Source organism: Pezoporus wallicus, unplaced genomic scaffold (genome assembly GCF_028554395.1).
Source record: "Pezoporus wallicus isolate ANWC-B61680 ecotype Strahan unplaced genomic scaffold, APGP_CSIRO_Pwel_v1 contig_7011, whole genome shotgun sequence".
In the NCBI taxonomy this organism is placed as follows: Eukaryota; Metazoa; Chordata; class Aves; order Psittaciformes; family Psittacidae; genus Pezoporus; species Pezoporus wallicus.
This window is the reverse complement of record NW_026638234.1, coordinates 247086-268691: the sequence shown is the minus strand read 5'-3', so window position 1 is coordinate 268691 and position 21606 is coordinate 247086. Positions and strand designations below refer to the sequence as shown.

The following is a 21606-nucleotide window of genomic DNA, read 5'->3' as shown; positions in this document are numbered from 1 at the left end:
TTGCAGACCTGAGACGAAAGCACAGGATGGTAAAACGCTGTGCAGGCCCACATGGAGAAGAATCAAATCAGCAAGACTTTACACTTAGACCTGAAGTTGAACACAGTGGTAATCCCGGTAATTCAGAAATATATGATGAGCTCTCCTAGCTGTTTCCAAGGCAGGCAATGCATAAACCAGAACTTAGTTTAAAAAACATAGTAAAAATGTAAAGGTTGTATTGTATTGTGCTAAAGTACAATAAAACCACAGAGACACAAAAAAGGAATATTTAGCCACTTCAGTTTTGCAAATGCAGAGTGCAAATGAAAGGAAAGGTCTGTTCATTGCAAAGTATTCCTTTGCAATGAGGCTCCTTTTAAAGAATAGATGCTTACAAAGAATGGCAACATAGATGTTTTTCAAAAGAATAAAGGCCTTCAGCAGTGAGATAATTAGCTCTTCTTAACTGTTGAAGTTTCCATGTCAAAAAACAAAGATATCAGAAAATCAGAAGGAAAAAAACCCAAGCTATTGGCTACCCTTCCCACCTTTAAGTTTAGCTGCTTGGTGCCAAATACAAAAAAGCCTCCCTTTGCAGTGGGAGCTCAGAGGGCTATTAACGGTTTGGGACTATGAGGTTTCTCAGCATGTCAAAAGAGTTGCCATTGGGGTGCACAGACTCCACATCCTTGCCTTCTTCATGAACTTGAAGGAATCCATAATCATCTATCCCAACTATCCATGCAATCGGGCCCTCCTCATTGTGGAGACGGACTTTCTTACCACTGCAAACAAGAGAACCAGACAGTTAGAGATTAATTGGTGGACACTGCACAAACAATTAAAAATAGCTTAGAGGACTAATGTCTAGCAGAATGTTTTTATTTCCCACTCCACTGGCTCTTTACAAAGAATGATTTTCAGCAGCATTTTGCTCCTTGATTTCTTTCCATGGAATTAACAGAGTTGGAGTAAATCTAAGAGCAATTTTTTTTTTTAATAAAAGACATGAATACAGCAGTTCACCACTAGCTTAAAAATCATTCCCAATTCGCTTTGTTTTGAGATGATATGAGTAAAATACCTAGAATAATTTTTTAACTTGAGTTAGCCAATTGATTTTACAATGTGCTATTTTTATTCTCCCTTAAAAAAGGGGAAATACTACTTGGAGAAATCTAGGAGAAATCCTACTTGGGAGTATATTTTAACTACCAATCATTAGTATTGAAGGCAATCTAGTGACAAAAGAAGAAAAAGACAAGATATCCTTAGCGGAACGTTCAAAAAGAACATTATACATACCTGTGTACCCAGTACTTGTAATAACAGGGAAGAACTCCATTGGGCCCTTTCTCCTGAAAAATATCTATAAGCCTCTCTAGCACAGTTACAGTTCTTGCAATAAGACAGTCTGCAGTTAAAGGCTTCAGATTTTTCCCTTCTTCCTTATTAAATTTTGTGATGAGATCATTGACGCATATTGTGGGGTTACTGTTATTCACATTAAATCCAAAGCCTGAAGAAGACAAACCAAAAAGACAGGATCTGTAAATACTAGTACTTTGTTACCGCCAGAAAGTCAATACTTTATTCAACTACTTGATACAACTGTCTCTAAGGATGCTCCCAGTAGCTCTTTTTCTTCAGTCTTTTATACCTTTAAATCTTACTGCTGGGAAATCCAGATTTTACTTGTTCTTTGCCCTTAAAATGCCTCCTCAGAATTGTAGAAGCAAATCCAGTGCAGTCTTTCAACAACCATCCTACCAATGAGGGTTAGGAAGACGGTAAGTGGTAATTTGCACGCAGGTGACAATAACATCAAAGTGAGAAATGTTTTTACTCCCTGGAACCTGACAGGTCATTAGCTAATTGAGAGTAAATCATTGATCATACTCTAAGACAGACTTTTATCTTTCATTCTAAAATTTAATTAAGAGACCTTTCTGCTTACTACAGTCAGCTGATTGCATTTTCTGAAAATTAAGCCTTTTTACTCTGCTGATAAGCCTCGTTTGGCTTGCTCTGAAAAGCTCAGAAGATCTAACTTTGCCGTGTAAGACTCCAGTTTGCTTAATCTATCATCACAGCATATCCTTTAGAAGCCTTAAGTCTCTCACTGAATTTCTCCAGCTAGAATAATGTTGGCAGAATGCCTTTTTTATTTAAATATGGCTCTCGGGGCCTTTTTTGCAGCCGGCTGAAACACGCTTTGAGGGATGTAAAGAAATATATTGTATTACCTGTTTATTTTTTTCTCCTAATAATTTGGATTTTTCTTTCCTCACACATTTGGGATAAAACTCCTCTCTGTCAATCAGGTTTAGACATGATACACTTACATCTGCAAGAAGGTCCAGAGGCACAGTTCTGTAAATCTGCTATTTATGAGACTAATCTAGAAGGATCTCTTCAGTGAAAAGGGTTTTTTGACTTTTAACTAGTTGAAGAATGAATGCAAAGAAAGTCACAGTGATACCAGCACCATCGATCCTATGGAAATGAGGTGAAATGTATTATTGTAAAGACACAAAAGAAAGAAAAATGAACTGGAAGATAAAATGTGTCATGCCAGCAAAGAAACAACTCAGCTGTTTACACTCAGATACAGTACAAGTGAAGAGAGAGTGGCGGTGGCCATCAAGATGTCACAGTGCGTAACGGGGCCTTGGAGTCCAAATGCAGGCTCAGGGCACTCAGTCTTGTATATATGAAGATCACTAGTTAGCAATCCAAAAATTGAAGCAGACATGAGAGACATATTGAGACGATGAGCTCAGCTGAGGCAGATGTATCTGGGGATAAACACCATTGCAAAAATTTAGCCAGTTAATTTGAAAAATATCAGTTGCTTAGGACTCTTAGGGCATCTCTGCCCATGTGAGACTGAAAAAGAGAAGACTGTGAGAAGACTGAAAAAGAAACATTTAGCACTGATCTTGCAGTGTGCTGATGTGGCTAACACATCTTCCAGTTCTAGAGCTAGTCCTGCCTTCAGCAGCTGTGCACTGTTTGGATATGCCTTAGCTGCATACAGGCAGACAGAGCTTTTGCAGGTCAAGCGCATTGGCTGTCCCTTGCATTCCACTTGTGTTTGGCTACTGATGTCTGTTCCAAGTCTGGCCCTTACATTAACACGGTATATTCTTCTGCAGAACTCTTCTTCCAAAAGGCCTGCAACAACTAAGTTCTTAAAAAAACAAAATCAACCCACCAAACAAAAAACCACAAAACCCAAAACAAAACAAAGGCTCTATTTAAAAAAAAATCACCATGTTTAAAAGTATGAACATGAACTCTGTCATCTATGAAGCCTTGAACACATGGCACAGGTGAAAAGGCAGGTTTGTCTTTCACCTTATTTTCCTGAGGTACTTCTCAGAGCAGTGAAGCCATGTAGATGATCTTTGCTTTTCATTACACTCACATACGGGATACTCTTCATGAGTGTCATGTCAACAGTGATGTCTAGGTAAGGAATCTGCATGGCTGTAGAAAGGGGATGATGCATCTGGCTTACCTTTCCTGCTGTGAAAGTTTGATCTCATTGCTACTACTAATACAGGAAGTTATGAGTCAGTCCTACTACTCTCAGTGACATAGATCACTGAAATGATGCAAAGATCCTTGACTTGAAGTGGCAAATAAGTTTCAATGTTAGACGCTTCAGGTGAAAGAATGTTGATAAAAATGTACATCTTTGTATATACTCAGACCTATCACCACCAAGATGACTCCTATGGACATCATAGGTAATGCATACAGAAAGTTTCCTGAATTTGAATGTTTTGGTGTTTCGGGTAAGAAACACAAGGTAAAACAAATATGTATTGTGCAAAGAGATATTTGAAAAGGTGAACTATTTTTGAAGCCTTTTTTGCTTTTCTTGTGTTAACCAGAACAGGCTCTGGAAAAACTTACTGAAGCAGTAAATGGTTGACAGGGCACAGAGAGACTTTTTAAGTGTCACAGTGAGACTTCCATTCTGTACATGTAGATTATTTACAGACTGAGGATATAAAAATTGAACTGAAAATTTAATGGCTGGGCATGTTTCACAGAAGGAGGTATCATGGCCACACTCTCTTTGCAAGATATTTTACCTATCTCCTGTGCTACATTCAAATATAAACCAAATATTATCATCTTCTTTAACCTTTATGACTTGCTAGGTAACTGTCATATAATTTTTTAAACACAGCAGAGAGAACTGTTTTTGGAACCAGAACTTAGAGCTCTGCTGGCAGGTTTCTAAGCCTGTCTGACAGATTAGTGCTGCTGCTGGTTAGGGATAAAAATTCCTTAACAAATAGCAGGATGATTATCAGACTTGAAATGATAAAAACATCTCAATACTTATTTGTGTACCTAAATGTTTTCCCCCGTTATAGCACTGAGACGTGCTGGAAAATACAGGTACAGTCTTTCTGAAATTGTGCTACCTTTTTGGAACCAGCTTTCCAGGTAGACTGGTTGTCGCTCTTTGCTTTCTGACCCAGGCTTCCCAAATACTTTTAGAGAGAACTAAAGAAAGTGGTTAATTAATGGAATCATTACTTCACTGCTGCTTCACTAGCAATATTCCAGTTTCTTGAAAGATATCAACAGGAATAAGTCATGAATTGCTTTTTAAAGGAGAAATGAAAGGATTATATATAAGTAGCTCTTTTTCTCCTGATTTAAATGGCATGTTCTCTATTTGTCATGTTGCAAAAGAAAAAAGAAGAAAGAAAATTGATAAAAATGGATACATTTTTTCAGCATTCAATATTCTAGTTTTGCAATAGATCAAGGAGGACATTTTCTCTCTTGAAATGCTCTTTCTCTGAACTCCACTACATCAGCCCAGATGTCTGCATTCATGTTTTTCTTGTAATGCATACAGAATTAAGAAGAATGAAAAACATTTACTTTTTGTGCTTCCTTCTGATTTAATACTGTCCTTTACTTCCTTATGGCTGCTGTCATTGTATGTTCTTGTCCTTATTGTTTGAACTCATAAAGACATTAACAACAAATTTCTTCAAAAAAAACAAAACAAACCAGCAAAGATTGAAAATAGGCATTTACCAATAAGTATATGAAATGTTGTTTCAATAAGTGTAGAGTTTACCAGAACTCCACCAAGCTTAATAAGATCGCTGTAGTAGATGTCATTCGGCCATTTTACTCGCAGATCAATATCCTAAAGAAACAAAAAAACATACATTTAGGGACACTTTGCCCTCTGATACTTATTATAAGAACACAGGTCATTCATCACTCCAGATTCTATAATTTCTGCAATTCTCTCTCACACAAAATGTGATACTGCCAACTGCCCTTCCTAATTAAGTGCTTCACAGATGCTACTGAAAAAAACACAGTAACATGGTTACGTGGTTTACTAAGGAGGTTTTCAACTGTCAGATAAAAGTATCTGTTTCTTAAATAAATAAATAAATAAAATAAAAAGGCTTAGAGCAAGCAAAAGGGGCTCTAAGAATACCAGAGATTTTAAGTCTCAAAATTGTGAGGTTCTATAGAGTTCATTTCCTTCAATATCTGTTCAAGAAGGATGCAAACTGGCAGCCACTGTGGCTCACTGATGACAAACAACCAGGGTAAGCCTACAATAACATCAACATGGTATTTGAGAATCCTTGCAGAAACCAGACAAGGAGACAGTGACATCCTGAATTTCAGAAAGGAGAAATTCCAGTTCACAACTATGTAAATACTTCAGTAACGTCCTAAACATATTCACGCTTTCAGCAGCTATGCTCAAGCAACACCCTGGAGCTGGAAACACAAACTGTGTTGTGTGACACCGTTCCAGTGCAATAGAGAAGTTTTTGTTGAAACCACAGAACTGAACTGAACTTTGCACCGGCTACTTAAATACAAAAAGAAAGCAAATGTGCTTCCTGCAGTTTGAAAAACTGCATATGACTGTATCCCCGGAGGCAAATTATGGGAGGTGCTCCAGGACTACAAGAGCTGCATTCCCTCCTATCGTAGATTATGAAATCCCTTTACAGGATGTGTGAAAACTGCACCTGGGCCCATGTCTACTTTCCTGACAGATTTAAAAGGCCAGAGGGGAGTCCATTACACATACATTGACAGGAAATACTACCTGATTTTGCTATCAAAGCATTCTAAGAGAGAGTATCACCAATTCATATTCATTATGGAAAATGACTTCGCACTGGGAAAAGATTTATAGAAGACTCTTGAGAAACGCAAAGTATGACATAGTTAAACAGTATTATCAGTGTTAAGAGATCTTCCGAAGGGCTATTCAGTAGGTCTTACTTAAGGAAAACTTACACCTGTAAGAAAACCAGATGCTAGCTCTGCAAGTGAAGTGACAGCAAGCAAGTCAACTGGCTATTCTCACAGTGTAAACCATAAAGCAGAAACTTTGCCACAAAATAGAGTTGCAAGGTACTGCATAACTATCTGTGTGTCAAAGAAACAATGGGTGTCACAAAATATGCTGGAAATGGATCACATTATTATCTTTACTTACTAGAGAGAGGTCCTTTCCAACCCTAACTATTCTGTGATTCTATGATTCTATGATTCTCAGAATGGGAAAGCAAAGCATTCTATTGATATAAAACCCATTTGCATTTTTAGCACTAACATCTGACAGTAAAACTTCCAACTGAGTGGTCAGATTTTTAACATGAGGAACCAGAACAAAGGCCTCAGTTGCTGCCTGTTTAGTACAGTCAACATTTGTGGCAAGCCTAAAAAAGATGACTGAGACACAGGTGTTTCAGTATTTTTAACAGAAATCCTGAAATGGACTTTGAGCATAGCGAACAACTTTAGTGTGCTAAAATATTATTAAGATTCTGACATGCACCCACAAAGGCATGGAAATTTGGAGAGAGAATGCAATCTCACCTATAGATTAGCTCATTGTTTGCAGCTACTGTAGTCTGCATGGTATGGGTGGTCATGCGACATAAAGAAAAGCCCTGCATTACCTAAGTCAAAAGGGAAAATTTAAGCATTGAATTCCCAATAAATCTTTGCATTTCCTTGCTTTAACATGTTTGAGTCCAGACCCTTAACACTGGTTTCACTCACTGTCTAGGGTAGATGTACTATCAAAGATATTTACTAGCTTGGTCTTGGTCAAAGTGAGCTATGTATTGTACATGTGCTATGTACAGTATATGTTTTATTGGTACACACTATTTTTATATTAATATATAGTACTTCAGTCTAAACCTCTAACCCTTTTTCTCTTGAATGGAATAAAACAAAAAATGCCACAGTATACCAGGGTAGGTGTACAGAAGCAAAATCACCTCCATTCATAAATTAACTCCTTCCTCAGTCAGACTTATATTTTATAAAACTAAATCTTGCCTTTCTATTTTTAAATGGTTAAATTATTCACTGTAGCCAAATATTTTATATTGCAAATTTTTGCCTGAAGCATTTTGTTTTTATAGTCAAGTTATGAAGCACTCAAGTTAGAAGGTTTTAATAGAAAGGCTGACAGACTCTAAACTACAGCAAAGCTACTGGGTGCCACTATAATAAAGTTCATGTGTAAATGTGTATAAGTCATTGATTTTCTGTAATATAGGAAACATATGCTTTAGTTAACTACTTCTGTAAAATACCAAAGTTTTATAGTTAGCAAATATTAGGAAATGGTAACATTAAAAAGGAGATATATGAGGTGATGAAGAAGACTGCTTCTTCATTTTAATACTGATGACAGGACACTTGATTCCCTCCTGAGAGCAATACTCCTAAGTTCTTGCTTTAGAAATCAGTTTTCAACCTTAAACAAGGGTTGGAAAAATCCTTTAAAAGGGATAAAGTGACCACTGAAACAGCACCAACAAAAAAAAAAAAAAAAAAGAAAAGGATTTGTCAGTTTTATCCATTTTCCCCTTCTCCTTCTTCCCAAACTCCTTCAAAATCAAAACAAATTAACTCAATTGTTCAACAAACAACACTGACATTTTCTTTACTGCGGAAGACTGAGTCTTAAGTTTCATAAGACTGAGTGAAATGAGTGCAGTATACTTAATCAGCTCAGTAAAAGACAGTATTCATCATATATATACTAGATTTCCTAAAACACATAAATAATCAAGCATGTATGAAGGCTAAGTTTACCACTATATTAGTGCTGAAAAACGATATTATGCATTCAGTCATTCTACACATAAGACATGTTTAAAATATGATTTTAATGAAAATGGAAATAGGAATTTTGAGATAAATTAGAATGACATACCTCGTATCCTGGTATTGATCTAACTGACTCTACTACTGCCAAGGACACCAGGTGTTGAATAAAAGAAATTCTCTGGCCCAGGTTGGAATGTAGAGGAATGGTGATATGCAAAGTGGATAGTGCACAGCCCACAGGACTGAGCCAAACATTTCCACCACGACCTGGGAAGGGAGAGGAAAAAAATCAACTTCAACTCAAAAAAAAAATATTTATAAAAAAGGTCACTGTGTTAATCGCTGTGTAGACAACCAGAAAAGTGACAGACTTAATAGTATCCATCCAAGAACCTAGCAAAAGTCCTGTAATGGGGTTTCAAAACTAATGTTTAAAGAAAAATGGTTAACATGCAAACCTTCCTCCTCAAAAAAACAGCAGGTTGTTTAATGTGTATGCTGCTACTCAAATTCCTAGAATGTCCCAAATGACTGGCTTCCTGGATTTTCCTGGTATCTTGCAACATACACATTTCAAAAAATCTTGCTTTGTTATCTGCAGAAGTGTTTGTGAAGATGCTCTATGTGTAGCTAGAAATCTGTCTATAGTGTGAATCAACTTGACCCAAGCTAGTACCAAAAGCCAGGTAAACACCTTCATGTAGCTCTATGCTCCAAAGAGCTTGTTAGGCTGGATGCTGGTTCATCTAATAAAATAAGTATTGCTTCTAAATCAGTGTGAGAACCCTCCTGGGAAAGGGACAGAACTTGTGAAAGACTGTAAAAGCCCACATGACAGTTCAGGCAAATCCTGCAGACTCCAGGAGCCTCTACCTCAGAGCAAGTCAAGACCCAGTCTTGCTCCAGTTAAGCCAAAAAGGAGTTCTGATTTGGAAGCCTGACTTGTATTACACTAAATGTAGTGACAGCAGTTTCCATGACTGGGGAGACTTTTTGGCAGAAACTTGAAGACCATTAAATCATTTCTGCAAAAGCCACCAAACATCCTGAAAATGTTTACTTTGGTCTCTACTAACTTACATTTTGAGTCTGAACCCACAGTTCAAGTGGGAAGAGAAGAGGACATTATTCTGTAGTTTATATTGTCAAAAATACTCACAATGTATCTTTAAGACTTGGTGACATTAAAATGTCATATCTTATATATTTAATACACATTTATTAGCACTAGAAGGAAACTTACTTACCTTTCCCTTGTGTTTGGCGAACAGCAATAGCTATTAAACCCATCTCTTCAGGCAACTCGAACATTAACCTGCCAATTAGGAAAAAAAAAAGCCCCATGCTTATCAGCTGAAACACTAAGCTACATTCATGAAAATCTAGGCTTAAATATCAGGTAATATTTTATGTTAACACTGCACTACCATTTATCCATTTTCAGTTAACATTTATTCTTGACCAAAAAGCATTAGAATATTAAAAAAAGATTAACTGAACAATGATAATGTAAAACACTACTATATCTATTACGTTGGAAAAAGTTATAGCCATAGGTTATTTAAGGTGCTTTCTGATAACATACGTTTTGTATTTCTTTACATTTTCTTGAAGTGCTTATTTTTTGCGCGTCACCATCTTCAGTAAGTGACAACTAGCAATTCTAGACATTTGTTTCTACTTACAGCAAATTTTTGTTCATACTACAGAATATAAGAGCAGCAGTTTCTGATTATTTAGAAAACCAATATGGTGGCAATAAAGCAGTTTAAAAGATACACTATCCCCTGAGAACTAATTATGATTTAACTACAGTAAATAAATCTACACCTTCTGAGAACTCTAGAGAACACTGGCTTATTTTAGGCTTGTGTTCTGCTTTTAAAATAGTTTCACTTGAAAGAATACTAACTTTCCTCTGGGGATAAGTAGAAAGTGCACTTTAACACCACCAAATGAGTCAATGCTAGACTTGAAAAAAAAGAAGAAAAAAAATCTACTGTGAGAACTTCATTCAAGCCACTTTAAAACAGATTTGAACCATACTGAGATCCTCTTCCACTTTCAGGAAGAGTTATTTAAGAGATAAAACATATTCAAGATGTTGCTAGCAACATAAACCCAGAAAGTGATGCATAGCCTAAAAGTCTGCTTCTAACATGGCACAAATACGACATTGTTCATTCATATAAAAGCAATCTTGTCTTGCAGATAAGTGCAGTCCAAGTCTGCAAAGAGTTCAAAATTATTTCCTCTGAATTTCAGATACGTATGAAAGGTGTTTCAAGTTCTACAATCAAGCAAGTAACCCTAGGCAGCAAGGACCAGCTGCAAGCGGAAGTGTCCCCCTGCTGCCCACAGGCACACATCTATATGCAAGCTACAGACTAAGTAACTATCCACCTCTAAGCTTCCTGGGTCAAAAACCAGGGCGTCTTGGGACTGTATTAGTAGCAAAATGTAAGAAGGATCCTTAAGGTTTCATAATATCTTTTAAAAGGCTGACTTGTTTTCATGAGGATCAGAACGGGAGGTTATTGGAGGAGCCAAGCAAATTCTGGACCACAAATGCCTTTGCTAATTAGAAATAATTGAACCTAAACTGGCAGAAGCTGTCACAGACTCCACAACGTTTTCCCACACTACTACTCCTCAATCAGCGAGATGTTGTCAAAGAGCAACAGTCAGATCTCTTTGCCAGTCCCCTTCCAGTTAACGTGAAATACAGCTCAATAAGTCTTTCCTTTGGACCCTACAGATTACACACTGATACCAGGCTCACCTATCTACCTCCAACCTTTAACATTAAAAATATACCTCCTCCTATGCTGCCACCTGACGAAAATCCTCCGCAGCTCATGAGGCTTCAGCCCTGTCTTCTGGGAACAGTGTGATTTCAGTTACAACACCAAGTTCATGGTTTTGTAACAAGAAAATCTAATTTAAATTTGGAAGTACAGTTAGAAAGAGATTACACTGGTTTCTGTTACTTCTCCATTTACAGATATGTTTTTTAATAGGTTAAAAAAAAAAAAGTCATGTGCTGCCATGATGGGATGAAAGCAATCACAGCAGGAAAAAGAAGTTAATTATGAATCCAAAACTCAGGCTTGTAGAACAAAGAGATATGATTAACAGAACATATGAATGTAACTATTAGAGGCTTGGCAGCAGGTAACAACATATTAAATGCAGAGACTTTTAAGGGCCAGGAAGAAATTCTTTAATGGACACAACATGGGGAAGTAAATATCCAGACTGATACAGTAAGAGACACATAGATTTATTTTTACTGCTTCCTGAGATTGTGCTGGAATTACCATGAAGACTATGATGATAAAAACCCTCACACAACTGCCCCCCCTCCAACCTCCCAACTTCAGAGCTTTGTAAATTGTGTGTGCTTGTTAGTTTTTTTTTCTGGGAGAAACAACTCGGATTTCCCTTACCAGAAAGAGTAACTGTACGTGCACTTTTTTATATATCGACTTCCCTTCTTTGCTTTCAACTTAATCAGCTGCAGATTTAACAATTTAATTTTTCTGCAGAGTGACTTAATCATAGTGCTCACCACGTTTCCCCCACAAAATTTTTTCCTTCAAGAAATTCTCTGTTCTTTTTTGGGCTCTTTAACCAACTTGCTGTACGTATAAGTCAAAAGACCACACTAGATACGAGAGTAAGGGAACATGAAACGTCCCAAGACAAATTTACACATCAGGAAGAATATCAGATGGCATCTACATGACTGTAGAAGATGACAACAGAATTTCATGCAGTTTTATAAAAAAAAAAATAAATTTCTGCTTTGAACATTTTTGTGGTTTTTTCCAAAACGTGAGCAAGGCATTTGTGGTATTCATGAATATTAAAGCAGCCAAAATACTGAGAGAGATTCTTGCACAGTTTTTCATACAAATGTCCTTCCTCTGCCCTGTAGTGCATACTATGAATGCTGTCAAGAGTAATAAACAATACTTAATTGTTTTATAGAAATTTCAAGTCTAAGGAGGACTCTGTCTTCATGGCTAGTCACCACAATGACTTTTCTTCCTACATGAACGTAAAATAGGAATTGAAACCACAAAAACTATGCTTGAATAATATTAAAGGCCTGACAACTATAAATTTCACTGATTTTGTGAGTTTAAGACTGAAACTCTCATTAATGCATCCTGCTGTGTTACAGTATTGCAGAGGTATTACAACAGGCAGCATTGCATTCCAGATGTTAAAATACCTGGGCACAAGAGAGTAAGTTATTAACAGATTTATCCCTTTACTTCAAGTTCCTCATCTGAAAATCTCACTCTGAAATAGCTTGTTTATAGAGTATTATAAAAGCAACATAAAAAAGCCCTTAGAATTTTTAGTCAAATGGTAAGAAATACGCCTTTTGACCAGTTTCTTGTATTATTTTGAACAAAAAGGTGCCCTGAACACTTGCTTTACCACTTTATATATACTGTTTCTGTCCATTATGTCCAATTTCAAAACAAGCAGTTTGCCTACTATTTCTCCTAAACTCTCTTCCATTCTCCTTCATCTCCTTTTCATACCCCTCAACTACATGATGCTATGTCTTGATTCCAAGCTCTGTGTGCTGAATGACCTCCCAGAGGGTGTGCTGGCCAAGCAGAATAGGTAGCTAAGAACTCCTTGCTAGCAGCACTGATCTGTGTCTCTCTCTCCTACTTGGTAGCCTGTATTCATAAGAACACAAATACCTAAAGGAGCTCAAAGATACTGAAGTCTTCTGTAAAACGGGCAGTAGACTCACTGAGAGCTGGGGGCTATGATCAGAGGAGAAGCCACCAAGAATGACATCACGGTGGGAGTCTGTAACATTCCACTTAATCAGAAGTGGAAGTAGTCGTTTTGGACAACTGCAGAGGACATCTGCAGATCACAGATGCTGATTCCTAAGGAGAGACTCCCATGTCCCAATATCTGCTAAAGGGCAAAAGAAGTGGGATGCAAACAATCCAGCTGACTTGTGGAGGATGCTAAGGACAAGCTCTTAACACAAATATCAGATAATCAGTTTGAGTGATCAACTTGATCTGCTACAAATAAGGGAGAGCTGACTGGGGAGGCAATATTCTATGACAGCTTTGGCCGTACCAACTGTGAACAAATTCCGTTCCGGATCTTGAGAAGAATGAAAAAGGCAAGTAACACAGTGCAAACCCTGGATTTTGCAAGAGCAGAATTCAGTTTATTCAGGGACCTGATAGATGGCATCTTATGTGAGGCAGCTCTGAAGGACAAGCAAGCTGAACAGACCTCATCTTTAAGGACAGTCTCCCACAGACAAGATAGCAGTCCATCACAATACCGAGGAAAATAAGCAGATGAACAAGGACTTTGGTTTGGCTAAAAAGGGAATTCATGACTGTAGAACAAATGTTCAAAAGAGATGGAAGCAAGGAGAAATGCTACCAAAAAAACAACAAAAAAAGCAGCAGAAACATTGTCCAGGCAAGCAAGGATGATGTTAGGAAAGCTGAAGCTGAACTACAGTAGAGATCAGCAAGAAACACAGCAACAAGAATGTCTGTTGCTATATGATAATAATAAACAAGGAAAATGTGGGTTTGCAACTGACTAAGGCAAAAGCACAATGGACACTTATAACACTGAGTTACTCAATGCATTCTTTACCCCAGTCTTCAACAACAAGGTCTCCCAGGCCTTTACACGTACTGACAGAGTTCAAGGAGAAAATACCAAGAGTAGAAAAGGACTGATTTCATAAAACTCTTGTGAAATCTTAACTCACACAAGTCCATAAAAGCAGATGGGGTGCACCTGAGAGTGCTGGCTGATGGCACAGCAATGCTGTCTTCTATCATTGTGGTCATGGAGATCAGAGTTAAGTCCCAGATGAATGGAGAAGGGCAAATGTTTCAACCATGTTCTAGACAATCTTTCACAACACCCTTGTATCCAAGTTTGGCCACCGTGGTCTAGATGAATGCAGTACCAAATCAGTAAAAATGTGACTGGATTCTGTGCTTGAAAAGTAATGGTTTGTAATCTACCTGTAGGCTGGATACAACTGCAGTTCCTCTGGAATTTATCCTGAGACCTATCGATTACTATCTTAATTTCTCTGCCAATGACCTGTAGGAGGAGATGGAATGCATGTTAATTGATTTCATGAGTAACAGTGAACTATGAGGATAACTGTGCATTGGAATAGGGTACCTGGAGAGGCTGTAAGGTATTTCTGTCCCTGTAGATTTTCAAGATTTGAGTTGAAAAAGCCCTGAGCAAGCTGGTCTGAATACATTGCTAATCCTGCTTGAAAGGAGAAGCTTGGACTACAGACGTTGGGGTATACCTTCCAATCTGAGTGATTCTTTGACTCCAGGAAATTTAAGAAACTTGGAATTTTTGGTGTTCCTAGCTGTCCTGTAAGTTCGGTTGAGATCAGTCAGAAACTAGCCATGAGCTACTAACTACTAAATTAGCAATTTAGCTCAAAGGTTGCTCACTGGAATCCCATTCTCTATCCCAAGTAAGATCCTAGGCTAAAGTAATTTTCATACTCTTGTATGGACTAAATATTTAATTTTATCCATCTTCTACTTTCCATTCAGTATTTTATACACGACCAGTTGCAACATGCAAGTTTGACTCCCACAGCTGAGACATGTAGAACAACACCTAAACTGTTAATCCTACTGAGGCTTATTTAAATTGTAGGAATCTTACTGCTCTGCACTGTTATAACTTTGCCTATATCCAGCAGGCAAAATATGTGCCAGAATACGCTATTACATGAATGTGCTCTTCTGTTCTATTACAAAAATTCATAGCTTCTTTCACTTTATAGTGGGTTTCCTTATAGCAATGTTAGTACAGAAAGGACCATTTAGTGTCAAATTCTGTCAGAATTCCTTAGATATATTAGAGTCCTATATCAGGGAGAAGAAGGATGAAGGATGTTCTGGTTTCACCTGTAATTTTTTTTCATTCCTAGTAGCTGGTGCAGCGCTGTGTTTTGGCTTCAGTCTGAAAACACTGTTGATAATACACCGATGTTTTAGTTGTTGCTGTGTAGCACTTATCCTGATCAAGAACTTTTCAGTCTCTCATGCTCTGCTAGTGAGGAGGGGCACAAGAAGTTGTGATCAAGAAGAGACAGGACACCTGACCCAAACTAGCCAAAGGGGTATTCCATACCACAGCACATCATCCCCAGTATATAAACTGGGTGGAGTTAGCCAGAAGGGCAGACTGTTACTCAGGTCGGGCTGGGTATTTGTCAGTGTGTGGTGAGTAATTGCATTGTGCATCATTTGGGTTTATTGGTTTTTCCTTTACCCTTTTAGTTTTATGTTCTCTCCCCTTGCTATTTCCCTTATCATTATTATTATTATATTGTAATTCAGTTATTAAACTGTTATCTCAACCCATGCAGTTTACATTTTTTTGATTCTCCTCCCTATCCCAACCAGAGGTGGGGGGGAAAGGGAGAAGTGAGCAAGCGGCTGTGTGGTGCTGAGTTACCAGTTGGGCTTAAATCATGACGAAGTGCTACAGTGTCCCAGACCTGTGGAAAACTAACAAAGTTCTGGAACTCTGGATTTCTAGTTTCTTGTACCTTGCTTCAATAAATACTACAAAAAGATTGTCCTATACCAGTCATGACATTTTCAGCAAGGAATAATCTACTGATAATAGGAATAACATAGGTAGCAACTTACATATACTTCCATTAGTTGGTTAGTCTTTGAGAGCAGTGCACTAAGAACAGTATTGCTTCAACTGAACTGCAATACATAGGAAGACTGTAAGCACAGCAAAGCCATAGCAGTTACTTTTCAGCTTGATCAATGCTGTAATCTGGCTCAACATAAATGAACATTGCTGTTGGCAAAAGGGAAGCAACAGTAAAAGAGGCCAGAGGATAGAAGGGAAGACTAAACCACCTCTTTCTTACCACCCATGTACTTGATCTAAATTGCTGTATTATGGCCTCAGAATAGTGCATGCTTTGCTTGTCAATTGCTTTGAGAATCTGGCATGTTGAACAGACAGGGTAAAACTCTACCATTAAATGCTCATTTTTAATGCTCACTGCATTTTTCAGCTGGTAATTTTCTTGTCTTTCTATTTTTATACCAGGTATTTTATAATTAGTCCTTTGTATATGTTTATAGGCTTTTCCTCTTAAAAAAAAAAAAAAGAAAAAGAGAATTTTAAAACACAGTACCATACAGCCAAAGGTGTCAGGAAACATACCCAAATAAGAAAGGACTCCAAAAAATTGGTTTGCCAACAAAATGCCAGTAAAATTTGAAACCTGGGTTCAGACACACTGGTAATGTTCCAAAACTGAAAACTTAAAGAACTTCTTTATTCAGTAAATCGCCTTCTCTGTGAATATCATCAAGACCACAAACTTATAGTAAAAGAGGGAGTTTCCAAGGGAGATGTGAGGAGAGTTTAGAAGTTTAAGTTGTTTCAATTTTTTTAATTTGAAAAGCAAAAACCTCTACTGTTTTGAACAATTTATTTATTTTTTTTCCTATAGTAAGCAATCTTTTAAATTCATTGCCTTTATTTGAAAAGGCTACCTGAAGCATACTGAAAAGTTAACATAGGACAAATGGAAATAAAAAAGATTTCATTAAAAAGTAAACTCCAATGCCAAGATTTAAGAAGCAGAATGGTTACTGGAATGCAGTGAAACATATTTATCAAAACATGTTAGAATAGAATCTTCGGAGTGGAATAAAAAGATAAAGCATATTGATCAAAACCAGATCTAACCACTTTTGTCCAAAGCAAGGCACAATACAGATGTTATAAAAATTTTAAAACAGAGATCAATGCAGCCTGTAGTGATGTCGCTTTTAACAGCAATTTCATCACACTTCATTAGATACACAAACTTGGGAAGTGCGCCTGTGTGAAACTCATGAGGTTCAAGAAAGCCAAGTGTAAGGTTCTGCACCTAGGCTGGGGCAAACCCCAGTATTGATACAGGCTGGAAGATGACAGGATTGAGAGCAGTCCTGTGAATAAGGACTTGGGGGTACTAGTGGATGAAAAGCTGGATGTGAGCTGGCAGTGTGCTCTCACAGCCCAGAAAGCCAACTGTATCATGGGCTACATCAAAAGAAATGTGACCAGCAGGCCAAGTAAGGTGATTTTACTCCTCTACTCCACCCTTGTGAGACTCTACTTGGAGTACTGCCTTCAGCTCTGGGGCGCCCAACATAAGAAGGATGTGGATCTGTTGGAGCAGGTCCGCAGAAGAGCCACAAAAATGACATGAAGGACGTAACACCTCTCCTGTGGGGACAGGCTGAGAGAGTTGGGATTGTTCAGCTTGGAGAAGAGAAGGCTCAGGTGAGACCTTATAGCAGCCTTCCAGTACTTAAAGGAGGTTATAAGAAAGATGGGAACAAACTTTTTAGAGGGGTCTGTTGCAATAGGACAAGAAGTAAGGTTTTGAACTAAAAGAGAGTAGATTTAGACTAGTTATAAGGAAGACATGTTTTGCAACAAGGATGGTAAAGCATTGGATCAGGTTGCTCAGACATCTGTTGCTCAGAACATCCCTGGAAATGTTCAAGGCCAGGATGGATGGGGCTCTTGAGCAACCGGATCTAGTTGAAGATGTCCCTCCTTGTTGCAGGAGAGGGTGGACTAGATGATCTTCAGAGCTCCCCCCAAACTCAAACCATAAAACTAAAAAGGGAAAGGAAAACCCAATAAACATAAGTGATGCACAATGCAATTGCTTACCACCTGCTCACCAATACCCAGCCCAACTCAAGAAGCAGTCTGCCATTCCAGGTGACTCCCCCCAGTTTATATACTGGCCATGATGTGCAGTGGTATGGAATATCCCTTTGGCTAGTTTGGGTCAGGTGTCCTGTCTCTGCTCCCTCCCAGCTTCTTGTGTCCCTCCTCACTGGTAGAGCATGAGACTGAAAAGTACTACTGAAAGTTTCATCAAAACCAGTCATACTTAAAATCACAAATAATTTATAGGTAAGAGAATACTGTAAAATCCTTTGAATTTTCTTCTCTGATTTGCTTTTCTTTCATTTTATCCCTGCAACATATATTGTGCTCAAAATTTAGGATGCAGTACAGTTTTAGCTTTCCTAATCCACTGCTAACTGAAAAATATTTTTTCTCCTCTTTTTAATGGTACACTCCATAGTTTTCCTACACTAAAAAAAAGAGGTAGCATATTTTTCCATTGTTTGATTTCTTGTGGTCTATAGATTAGATTTTACCTTTGAGGGACCTCTTGGTTTGTTAAACATTCTTTCTGTAAAATATTTTTAATGTGAGAAAGAATTAGCTAAAATTTCATGCAAATTTCTTCATTACCACTGGTGGCCAAAATCATCTAAGTCTCAATTTAAAAATGTTCATTTGCCTTTCCACTGTGTAGTTTAAACACACACACACAGAGGACTTCTTGTAAGTTCTGAACACTTGTTCGTTTTCTTATTTTTATGACATGGGTTCACTGTACCATATATGTTATGAGCGTCATCATGAAGATGGCAATTTGACACGTTACTCGTCATTAATTACAACTGCATAATTTTGCCCAGGTGTTACAACTATTATAAATCAACGCTGGGTTCACAGACTGGCAGGTAAAGTACAATTCTTTTACTTGCATGCCTTTTTTTCCAGTAAGCACTGCGAAATACAAAATCTTTGAAGAAAATATTACTAACATATTTTTGCTGTGCAAAAGCAACCAAAAGCACTGTATTCTTTCTATATCAGTATGCCCAGAATTTAATTGCAAAACTCCCACAGACAAAATGTCAGTATTTTTCTCCTTTACCATTAAAAAAACTAGATGTGTTGCACCTAGAAATTTCTTAAGTATGATGTAAGAGATTAATACAAAATGATAAATTCAATGCAAGCCGGGGAAAAAAAGGTATTTTTTTTCTTAAAGAAAAAATGTTCCAGTGAGAGACATTTTGAAAAGAAGTTCTTGCAAAGTGGAAGTTTAGCTCTACTGTTTTAGTTATTGTTTGAAATACACTGTTTAGCAAATGAAGTTTAGAATATTATGTTTAAAAAAGCATTATAAGACCCAATCAGATGTTTTTCTTATACACATTTTTTTTTCATAGAAAATATAGATTCAGAAAAGCCACTATTCTCTAAGAGAAGGAGGAATTAATTTGCCTGATAAAAAGGCATTTTTCCTTTAAAATACTTAACGCTTTATGGGGGCATTTTCAGCCTAGTCAAAAGTACAAGTTGCTTCAACTGTATGGAAATACTAAAGTTGTGAATGATTTAAGCCTTGAAACACGTCTACCCATGGCAACATTGCCAGGCTTCCATATGCCTCAGTTTCCCCCTGAAGTGTCAGGTTTTACTAAGTAGCTACATTTACCATCCTATTTGGTGTTCCTCTTTGTTAAGCTATGCAATGCTCCACAGGGAAGGCACTTTTGGATGAGGAGTCTGGCTACCAGCCAGAGCAGCAACATGGGCTATCCTAACTAGAACCTTCATAAGGGATAAAAGATATATGCACTTCAAATTCATTGTTGAGCTGACTTGAAATGAAGCATTGAGCTGGGTTATAAATCCTGAACATTACACTTCAACATCCCTAAATAGAATATCCCAGCAATTGCTTGTTCTCTGTGTGAAGAAAGAACTCACGACACTGTTTTTTTCTCTGATTCCAAGTTGCAGATCATGTTAAAGATAGTAATTCAGAAAAATTATTGCCTTTTTTTTTTATGGTGAATGAAAAAAGGCAATAAACACAATAGTTGAACTCAGTTGGCTCTATATTCATGTGTCTAATGATTAACACACAAAAATGCTCTCATCAAGTACCAGAGTCTTATACTAGCTCTTCCCTCACAGTGCCAACAGAAACCACAAGATTTCTAAATTCAGTATTAAAGCATACAGCACTTTTCTCATGCAAGAGCCAACATCCAAAACCATATAAATAAAGAACAGAAAAGTTCTGTTGTTAAATATTTTTAAAACCCCTACTATTACACTGTGCCAACTTGAAGGCAGACTCCAATAGTTAATTTCATGGGTGATTAAGAATGAATTTCAAAATAAGGAAGTTACTTTATGCTGGCCACAGTATCCTCTGTAGACTTCAGAAACAGTCATCATAACGTAGATTTTAACCACAGACTCAAAACAAATGTAGCTGATATTCATGTCCTGAAACAGTGGATTCTCTTTGTCAGGGTGGGCAGGAAAAAACCCGAAGATCGCCATGTAGCCTTTTTACTTTATATTCTTCAAATGCAAGAAAAGCAGTAACTTCCTGCTTCTGTAAAGTTCACAGGAACTTTAAGACAATAGAATATGTATAAATACCTTACCATGAGAAGTGGATGGATGGGTAAAGCACTGAGCTGAAAAGAGACAACATTCAAGTGGGGAGGACAGCACAACCATCCTGAATCATGTATCTGGATCATGCCTACTTGCTTAAGCAGTAGTTTGTAGAAGCCATATAGGTCCCCAGGTAAATCTATGCTTGGATCTTGGTATCTTGCCACTTTCCTGAGCAATGGCATTTGCACATATTGGACAATGAAGTCTGAATATACCAAATATTGCCAAAGAAAAAATGCCTTTCATTCTGGCATTACCTTAGTAACCTCAGGGATCACTTGCCAACAAATGTGACATGTCCAATTCTAACTGTATATCACTATAAACGGCATTTCAACTTTCTTGTATGAAAAACAAAGAAAACTGACAGCTCATCCCCTGTCATTTCTTGCTCTCCCCCATCTCTGTTTCAGCATTACTCTGTTACAGTATCTCAACAGCCAGAATCTGGTCACAAGTCCTGCTGTCCATTACTAGCTCTCAGGGGATGTGCTTGACGACATGCCATTCTTGCATTTGCTCGCCAGATAGGTAATCAGTACTCATAAAGTAATAGTTGAAATATGTCATAAATAATTTCTGAACCTCCTGACAGACCTCTGGGTCCTCCTTCAGCTGTGTGTGTGTGGGTTCTTTAGCTGTAAAGTGAAAGCAAAATACAGGCGTAGAAAAGAAACTTTCTCATTCAGCTTTACTGATGCATTTCTACAAAACAGGTGTTCAGTAGACCCTGCAACTTGAATTGAGTTGTACTAAAGCTTAGTCAGATGTGAGGCTTCAGTAGAGGTGTTCTGGCTAGTAGGTGAATGAGCAAAACCACTCTATTGCATGCAACAGAAGCAAGCATCAAAGAAAAGGAGGAAGACTTGGAGGATTAGTTATACGCTACTATGACTCTTAGCAGTACTTAACACTACTCAAGCTGAAATTGTGTGCAGACACGGTGGTATTTTATTTTAAACAAAACTGTGAGGTCTTATGCAAGGTTAGGGTGCTCTGCAGTAAATTCCTTTGGCTCTGGACATGGAGAAAAATCAGCTGGGAAGAATGTCTTAAATGGAAAACATCAGCACACATACATATATGGTA

The 21606-nt window shown here is 37.6% G+C and overlaps 1 protein-coding gene across 2 annotated transcripts in view; it reads right to left on the bottom strand.

Moving 5' to 3' along the window:
* Positions 1 to 201: 201 nt before the first annotated feature.
* The window catches only part of HLCS (holocarboxylase synthetase), a 119463-nt gene continuing 98058 nt past the window's right edge, over positions 202 to 21606 (bottom strand). For both annotated transcript variants that reach the window (XM_057410068.1, XM_057410069.1), the window contains exons 7-11: positions 9381 to 9448; positions 8240 to 8400; positions 5056 to 5170; positions 1288 to 1501; positions 202 to 767 (exon numbers count right to left, since the gene is read on the bottom strand). In XM_057410068.1, coding sequence (XP_057266051.1) covers positions 599 to 767; positions 1288 to 1501; positions 5056 to 5170; positions 8240 to 8400; positions 9381 to 9448 — 727 coding nt within the window. In that variant the 3' untranslated portion in view covers positions 202 to 598. The remainder of the gene's footprint in view (positions 768 to 1287; positions 1502 to 5055; positions 5171 to 8239; positions 8401 to 9380; positions 9449 to 21606) is intronic.